General features: G+C 39.5%; 1 protein-coding gene across 1 annotated transcript in view; it reads left to right on the plus strand.

The window, feature by feature from the left end:
• Positions 1-9,240, plus strand: part of LOC122966574 (heparan sulfate glucosamine 3-O-sulfotransferase 6-like) — a 13,581-nt gene extending 4,341 nt beyond the window's left edge. The window contains exon 2 of the mRNA XM_044330801.1: positions 7,677-9,240. Coding sequence (XP_044186736.1) covers positions 7,677-8,295 — 619 coding nt within the window. The 3' untranslated portion in view covers positions 8,296-9,240. The remainder of the gene's footprint in view (positions 1-7,676) is intronic.
• Positions 9,241-9,513: the final 273 nt, after the last annotated feature.

The raw sequence follows: 9,513 nt of genomic DNA on the forward strand, positions 1-9,513 counted from the left end.
GTTTTATGCAGATTTATGTAGATAAGGATATAAAGGTGATGACAACAGGTGAAAATAAGGGGCACGTCTGCTGGTATATGGGATAATGTATGTGTCACTTTAAATATTCTTCTTTTCAATTTAACAACACGTCATTTGCACCAATCTTGTTAGATCAGAAAGGTGATGATCTGGCTAATAAAGCTACAAAATCTATTCAGCCTGTCTCTTGTTCCTCTGCTGTATTTTCTTTTTGTGAATAGCTCCAGCTGCTTTCAGCTACTTTAGATTCTATTACAAAATCTAGAGAATTAACTAAAACGAACATTTCATTTCCAAGAAAATCATAATTTCTGACTTAAACTACAAACGTAAAAATGCCCTTTGACCCCTCACATTTTTCTGAGTATCTGTATAAATAGAACTATTAGACTATTTTTAAGATTACTATGTGTGAAATAGGTTATACAGTTTACTATACAGGCTATACATCACACAAATTCAATTAAAAGAAAATTAAAGACATATTTTGAGACATTGATCAGGTGTGACAGAGTATTGACCACACAATATTTAATCTCTCTGTGTATTGACCTGAAATGTTGCTCAATTATGCTGCTGTGTATGTGAATATAAATGAGTCCTGACTGTATACTTAATATCTGAAAACTAATATCCTTTACTTTTCACTTTCATAGTGTTGAATACTGGATGATGGAACTAAATCATTCATTTTACCTCCATTATTTTTATATTTAATTTGGTGGACAGAGTTGTTATGTACTGTGCTCTGTAACTTAAATTCAGCTGATGCTTATTTTATTTTAGTGTTTCTAGGAGGCCAGATTAGCATAGTTACCATGTCTAGATTTTTGGCAGTTGAAATGGTGAAAGTGGTCTCGTTTTAGTGCACATGGTGCAACGCTTTCCAGAGAGAGGGTGATTTTCTCCACACCTCGTTCTGTGTCCAGCCCTGAGGCCATTAGTGATAGAGGCTGAACACGACTGATTGGTGTAACAGACCAGAAAGTGGTCTCCATAGTGTTGAGTTGTAGTGTGTTTTAATGGTGGTGGGTTTTGGCTGGAGTTGGGTCTAGCTGGTGTTATAAGGTTTGAAAAGGCCCACACTCACACCCCATATGGTGGGAATTATAATCATTTGAGGTGCATTGTGGTCTATTTTGGGGGTGCCTGTGAAATCTCGTTTCAGTCATGTCGTTTTTGCTCCGTTCTGTAGTTAGCTAGTGAGGAAAATGCTGTGTATAGAAATAATGGTTTTGTCTCATTCGGCTAAAATGAAATGTTTCAGATGCTTGGTTGTCATGCTCAGATGCACTGCCATTTCCAGAAAAGAATAACATGAAAACAGATGGGTGTATCCAATGGCAACTCAATGATATTGCCTCTGGGAAACAATTTCTTTATCATATTTAATCAACAATTAAATTGTTTGAATTGAACCAGATCTATAAATGGAAAGAAACATTTAAATGATATCATAATGTACATCATAATGTTCTGTTTAGCATCAGGCTCATGTCAATACTAGGATTGAGTAACTAATTTTAATACCTTTGAGGTACAAAATGTGTCTCGAGCATCAAGTATCAAAAGTACTGTTAGCATCAAATTCCGATTCATAGTCTTGTTGACTTATTCTTTGATTAGATATTTCCATGTCATATCACATAATAATTTTACTCAGTATTCTTTCTAGGTTAAGTTATGCAGATCACTGTGAGGGGGGCATGAAAGTCTGTAACAAGTTTCATTATGGCAATCCAACAGTTGTGATAAAATTCAACTCTGAGACAAAAATGTCAACCTGCTGGTAGTGCTAGAGGAAAACTCAGGGGCGGGTCCGCTGCTGGCCATTTGGGTGCCCTGAGGTGCTCCCACCTTGCCCCCAAAAATCACACAAATATTTTGAAATGCAATCTTCTTTTATTTTCATTTTCAATGTTACAAATAAGAAAACCAGAACTATACAAGAACAGTATATATTACACTATAGAACTAACTGTAGAACAGACAAAAAACCCTAAAATAAATAAAATAATGAAATAAACCTAAGAATTATATTTTGTGACAAGTGATTTTGGGGACACTACACTGTATAAGAGTGAAGTTACTGAATATTTAAATTCCCCCAAATTATGCAAAAGCACATTTTTCCAAACTAAGTGTTGTAGTATAACCAACAGGAGACATAGCGGTGGCGCTGCACAGGGAGTCACCATTAGAGTTCATTAGGATTCATCATCTGGCCACCATACATATCTGTTATCAAAATTCATGGCAACCCGTTCAGTGTTGAGATATTTCAGTCCGGACTAAAGTGGTGGAGCCAACTGACAGACCAATATTGCTATCAACAGAGATTTTGTTCAACAGGAAAGAGGCTTTTTGCAGAAAATACCCAGCCCAAATCAGCACTTCTACCTTTGAAAGTGCCACTGCTACTTTCATGTGCCAAATGCTGAAACCATAACTGAACTCCCCAGCAAATCACTGACCTCACATCCGACACCTAATTAAGACTGGATGCTCATATGCTACTCACTAATTAGCCATTGGCCAACAAAAAGTATTTCACTTCTTTATAGAAAAGTCCCCCACATACACACACTTGCAGACACACATGTGCATGATTTTACCCCCTACCCACCCCCACACACATACACACTCATACTCATTGCGGTGGCATCCTGCTGCAACCCACCAAAGATGAAAATGTAAAATATTGTAGTCTCTGTGGAAGTATGGTACTTCAGCTAACCTCCTGTTGAGAAAACCCTCCTCTTACTCCATTACTGCATCATTATTCATGGCGAAAAAATCATCTGATAACAATGTCTTTAAAATCTGTGGGTGGCAACAGTCTTTCTGCCAGTCATGTGGTTTCCCAAAGGGATTTAACTCTCCACTTCCTCTCCCTGCCTATGTAGAGAGGTGATGTGTGTCGGCTAAAGCACCGGAAATTCACCTCCAGGCACTTATGAGACACACACTGCATCAAGAGTTTTTTCAGTAATTTGTGAGATGAATATGACTTTGATAGACACTGTGTCACTGGCTGTTGTGAAATGTTGTTTATTGTATTGTTGCTCAGTCTCAAGCCCATCCTCAGGCTACATTTGGTATAATACACATTTATTTCTATTTCTTTGGCGTCTATGACACTTTGAGGCCCCCTTGCTTGCTCAAGTTTCTGTTTAAACAAAGAACATGGAGACAGCATGGCGACAACAGCCCTCCAGTGTATGCAGGGTCTTGGGTAGCATCATGTCAGTGGCGTGTTCATGTGTTCTCATGGTGAACTTTCATGCTTTGTCACTGTAGTGCACCCAGGTTATACTTAAAGCAATAGCGAGACATTTTAGGAATTGCACTTTCTCACATTCTTGCGGAAAGTTAGATGAAAAGATCACTGAGCTCACTAATTAACATGTTTATTTCTATGGCCATTTCTTAGCCAGCCTCCCCTAGTTGTCAAAAACGACAATTAGACAATTAGACATTTTACTAAAAGTAAAATGGCTAATTGCCCTTGTTGGCACTTTAGTTTTTGTATGGATTTAACAAACGAAATATAACGCATTTTATTACCTTTGGACAGATCCAGGCTAGCTTTCTGAGAAGATTGATACCACTCTTAATGATGGTAAATATTAAGTTACCTCCAGCAGCCGGTTAGCTTAGCTTAGCATAAATACTGGAAATGAGGGAAACAGCTAACCTGGCAGTGTCCAAAGGTAACAAAATCCACCTACCAGCACCTCTAAAGTTCACCACTTAACATGTTATATGTTGTTTGTTTAATCCGAAACCGAAGAATAAAAACGATGAAGTTGTGGTTTTACAGGTGGTTATGTGAGCTTTTTCAGTGCTGGCAGGGAAGATTTTGTAACCTATGGAGAGAGCCATGCTAGTTGTTTCCCTCCGTTTCCACTCTTTTTGCTAAGCTAACTGAACGCTGGTTGTAACAAAATTTGCCAAGACTGCACATAACCCCCTATGAAATGGCAAATTTTTCAACTTTGGTTTTTGTATTTATTTAAACAAACTAGATAAAACCTTAATTAGTGAGCTTTAGAGATGTTGTAAGGCTAGGCTAGCTGTTTCGTACAGACATGAGGGTGGCAGCAATCTTCTCATCTAACTCATCAAGAAAGTGAATTGCAGTGTTTCCCAAAACTATTCCTTTAAACTGCTCTATTTACTGCTCATTGATCAAAAGAGTGACAATTGTTTCACGCACCAGCAGATACATAAGTGTGGCGTCTCAGATGCTATGTCATCCACCCTTCATGTCACAGAAAAATAACTTAATTTGAGTTTTTTGATGTTTTCTGGTCAGAGGACAACAACAGCATATGTTTCATCCGGGCATGGAGGCATAAAGCAACATTCCCACACTCGTCCCGTCAGCCTGTCTGTGGCCCTTAGGTTCCTTCTGTCACCCTTTGAGCGCAGCAGTACTGCTGGGAAATGTTTTCCTTTAGTTTGTTGTTTGCTCTCCTTCTCATTTTTATGGCCTTGATTTTTTTCCACCACTTCTTTGAAGAGATGTTTGCCAAAGCAGAAGGCTCCTTTCCCTCAGCAAGTCAGTAGTAGCGTAGATGGTCAAGTAGATGAGTATAATAACCCGTGGAATTTTGGATCTGTTTTTATTTGAGATAATGACATGATAATTGGATTTTTGTGATAATTTTTTTAATCTACAATTAGTCCTGCTTTCTGTAGAGAATGTCTTTTGTTAGGGCACTAAAGGGGATATAGCTGCAGCACTTCGGCAGGGGAACCCATAATCTCGGGGGCAGGAAGTCTCTTGGCCACATCCTTGTTGCCAGGGTTAGTATTTAATCTTCTGATCCAGACTGCCTAGAACATATCAGTAATGTAATCAGCACTGTAGCACTTCAGGGAGGAAAAGCGCTACATCCTTTTAACAGCAGGGAGTTCCAGACTAATGTGGCTAGTCAGCAAGGCTTTCCAATACCAGGCTAAATAGAAAACATCTTCAAGACTTGAGTTACTTACTGAAAAATTAGACCAAAAGGTATTTTCCCTCAAGTGCAATGAAAAAGGTATATTTGTAAAACATGTGTAACACAACAATAAATTTGCATGCATGAAAAAATGGACAAGACATTCATCATCCCTGCTCTGTTTACAGTTTCTCCTGACACCACATACAGGAACAGATTTATGATAAAAAATGGCTATTATTGATTCTCTGATAATGAGACAGATTGTGATTAGGGTGATAGGGACCTGAGGAGAGTGGGGGAAAGCCACAAGTCATTAACTATTCATGAGGATGGAAAGACAACTTATGGTCAATTACTGAAGTGACACTTGTGTGAAGGAGTGAAGGACAAATCCAAGACTATGGACAAGAGAGAGAGGGGGGGATGACTTCTCAGTTTCTCATCAGTAAACACTGACACCTCTGTGCTCTCCTGCATGCATGTGTATACGTGCGCAAACTCAAGCACACGCACACAGTGAACAATCTGTCATATAGAGACAGACGTATCGATTAGACACAGATAAACAGGGGACAGACAGGCAGGGATAGGCCATTTGCAGCTCTTGTAGTTGGATAATAATCAATGAATGGTCCTTTATTATGGGGATCATTTAATGGGGTTGACTGAAATGGCTTTAAGTAAACTTTAAGTAAAGGGGGGAAACTTGAAACGTACTCAGGAGCAACTCCACAGAAGTTTTCTCTCCACATCCATGATCATGTACTCTCCATGTAAAAACAAACTTTATGTAATGACAAAATGTCTCTTCCTGTAATCATTAACACAGTAAAACATAGTTTACCTTTGGTTTTCACAACTTGTTTCCGATGCTCTCAACTGACCTAAAAAATCAGTTAATGCAAATTTAAGCTCTCTCAAAGATAAATAATGCTGGTATACTGCACTCAAGATGTTCATTTTCTTTTCAAAGTGGGGTTCGTCAAACTTTCCCCACAGCAAAAAGCATGTTTTTATTTTCTGATTAGCTCAAAGTGATTAATATCAATTTCTTGTTTTCACTGTTGTTTTTCTCTTAAAAGCTGCCAGTTGTTATTTTTGTACCAACTTGAACGAGCAAACAATGGGACTAATAATCATCAAATCAGTGTTTTGACCGCATAGAGTTACCCTAGAATAACTGGCAAAATTAAAATAAATTCCCCATAAACTTCCATCAGTCATCTGTAGCTTTGAATATCCTCTTGTCATTGACATTTGGACTTTATACAGACTTCCAATCTGAAACAAATAAAGCACACAGGCTCTATTACTTGTTTATTTTATAGTGAGCCACATGAAAGCTCCCTGTTTCCAGTAACACACCAGAAGACGTGTTGGTTAAACGAACTACAGAACATTCATTTGCTGTTTCAAACATTGCTCACCATCCTATTGTCATGCAAAACAATTTATTTCTGAAATCCAAATCCACCACAGCTCTGCCTCACGCAGTCTGTCAATGTCAAATATGGACAAATGAATAAATGCCAGATCTGTTGAATACCATGTTACCCACATTGCATACAAAGCCAGCTATTTGCCAGATATTGCAGAGATAAATTAGATTAGAGGGCAGCAGGTCCACAAACTTCATAAAGTAGTGAAGAAAATGCATATAGATGAGTTTGAATATGCAATATAAGATAAATAACTTTATTAGTAATCAGTGGTTTAGTTTACAGATTAATCTGTGCTAGATTACTTTGCAATATTTATCTTCACAGTGTATTCACACATGATTCAACACATCTTTTCACTAGTGTGTGCTAGACATCATCTCTCCTCATTGCAGCCATATGTTTAAAACACTAGCTGAGCTCAGCAGCTTGCCATCTTGGTCACACTTCCTGTAGATTTTGGTCTGTTTGGGTCCTTGTAGGAACCCGTAGGGGAGGTGAGGGTGGTGAAGGGGGGACACTTTGCTCTTGCAGGAAGAAAGGGGGAGCGGGGGTTGGGAATCTGTAGGAAATTGCTGTTAAGTGGTTCTTGAGGCTTTGTGGTTTTGACTCATCAGGCCCAAAGTGAGTGGATGGTCCTGTTGTGCAGGCCTTACAGTAAGACTCTGATGGGCTGGCTGGGGCCCTCGTACATAAACACAGAACAGTGTGTGAAGCTTTAATCATGCACGTTTGGGGTGCTTTTATGTGTAGTATATATAATGTGTTTGTGTTATCTCATGATGTTCTTTTCAGTGCAGTATAGGCAGCTCTGATAAAACCGACCATGCTCAATCTGCACAGCATCCAAGGCAGAAAGATTTAGCAACTAGCTGGTGAACATAGTGGCTAAAGCTGCTAAAGAGCCAGATATTTCCCTCAGGAGTTATTAGAGACCAAAACAGAGCTAAAAGCAGGGTGATTATTGGACTTACATTCCTCAGTTGCCTGAACTTGACCTCAATTGAATGCTAATGTTTCTCTGTGTCTGCTGGATGTGTAAATAGGCAACTATTTGCTAACACATTCACCATATCAACTTTAAAAGGTGATAGTATGCGATGATAATATATCAATGTTTTATTCACAGCTTGTTTTGTTGCCCCAAAGTAGCCCAAGTAAAGCTTTCATACTTCAAATGGCCACTGGTTGGTTGTAGTGGATTGAAAAAGTTTCTACCGTTATGGCTTTGAGAGATTAATCAGAATCACTTCTTTTCTTTCAGGAACCTGATGCCTCGGACGCTGGACGGCCAGATCACCATGGAGAAGACCCCTAGCTACTTTGTCACAAAGGAGGCTCCCGGTCGTGTCTGCACTATGAACTGCCAAACCAAGCTCATTGTTGTGGTGAGGGATCCTGTGACGCGGGCAGTGTCTGACTACACCCAGACGCTGTCCAAGAACCCCGGCCTTCCATCCTTCCAGAGCCTGGCCTTGAGAAACTCCTCCACAGGTCTGATTGACACCACGTGGAGCGCCGTGCGCATCGGCCTCTACGCCAAACATCTGGAGAACTGGCTCCAGCACTTCCCCTTGTCTCATTTTCTTTTTGTCAGTGGTGAGCGGTTGGTGTTGGATCCGGCCGGGGAGATGGGCCGGGTTCAGGACTTCCTGGGACTGAAACGGGTTGTTTCAGACAAGCACTTCTATTTCAATCAGACCAAAGGTTTTCCCTGCTTGAAGAAGCCCGAGGGGAGTAGCAGGCCTCGCTGCCTTGGAAAGTCTAAGGGCAGGCCTCATCCCCAGATCCCCTCTGAGGTCCTGCAGAGGCTCAGAGACTTCTACAGGCCCTTCAATCAGCGTTTCTACCAGATGAGTGGGCAAGACTTTGGCTGGGACTAACAGAGGAGGATCCTGTCATAGCCCAGATAAAAGCCAGTCTCTTGCTTTCTGTAGAGACTGTTTAATGCTCTGCAGGGCTATCGTTCTCAGGGACGGGGTGGAGGAATACAAAGTCCACCAACTGGGACTCTCTTCGGGCTATTTTGCCTCAGTGGGATCAACATGACATGCAGCACAGGAGCTGTTTAGTGGAGTAAAAGCTGAACACGGTGCTGCTAATATGCAAGTTAAACACATAGTTAATGGCTCAGTTATGAAACCATTAAACCATTTTCTTGCTTTTATGTTAATGTTAGAAGGAAACTAAGTACCAAAGGGAAAACAAAAAAAAACGTCTGAATATAATTTTAGACTTGCTTCATGTTTTGTTTATAAAATAAGCTGATATTTATAGTTTCTGTTGATTTAAAATACAACAGTTACAGAGTTTTTTTATGAAAAAAGTATTTATTACATGACAAAGCAACACACAAGACTGATTAAACATTCCTTGACACGACATTGGGAAAAAATGTCACATTCAATGATAAACCACTATTTCTTTTTGCTTATCGGCATTATTTCCTGGACTGCATTTATATTCTCATTACTGTTTCAAAATGAAATGAGTTGGATATTGCCGGCTATGTACATTGCAGTTAATATACCAAATGATACCTCATCTGTAAATATGAAATGTATAACAGTTATTAAAAAACCACACATACACACATTCCATTCACAGAAACGTACGTATTTGTACATATTTTTCCCTTCAAATGTACATTACTGTTTTAATTGCCTTGGATAGTGCCAACTGTATCAGCTGTTACTCTGTTACAATAAATGACTATTTTGATCTGTGATTATTTTGAACCATTTTTAACTCCGTATGTAAAGTACGCAAAGCACAGTGCAGTGTATGAAACCGTAATTCTGACTCTGACTCTCTGTTATGAAATAAAATTTTATCTGACATGACATCTATCCAGAGTGCAATATTTCAACCATTTCATGAATCCAAAATGTTTTTCTCTCTGTCTGTTCTTGTTTTACTGTTCCCTACTTTATTTACTCTCACAAACTCTAACTTTATTTTCTCTCCTGCCTTCACCAGAGAGAAATCTGTCTCTTTCCCTCTCTTCCTCAGTCTTCCTCTCACACTACTTGTCCTCTCGCCGCTTCCACACAGTGAGACCACATGTACAGTCTTAGGCCTGCGTGTGCGCTGTGGCCTTT

The sequence above is a fragment of the Thunnus albacares genome, chromosome 17, assembly GCF_914725855.1.
Source record: "Thunnus albacares chromosome 17, fThuAlb1.1, whole genome shotgun sequence".
NCBI classification, from domain to species: domain Eukaryota; kingdom Metazoa; phylum Chordata; class Actinopteri; order Scombriformes; family Scombridae; genus Thunnus; species Thunnus albacares.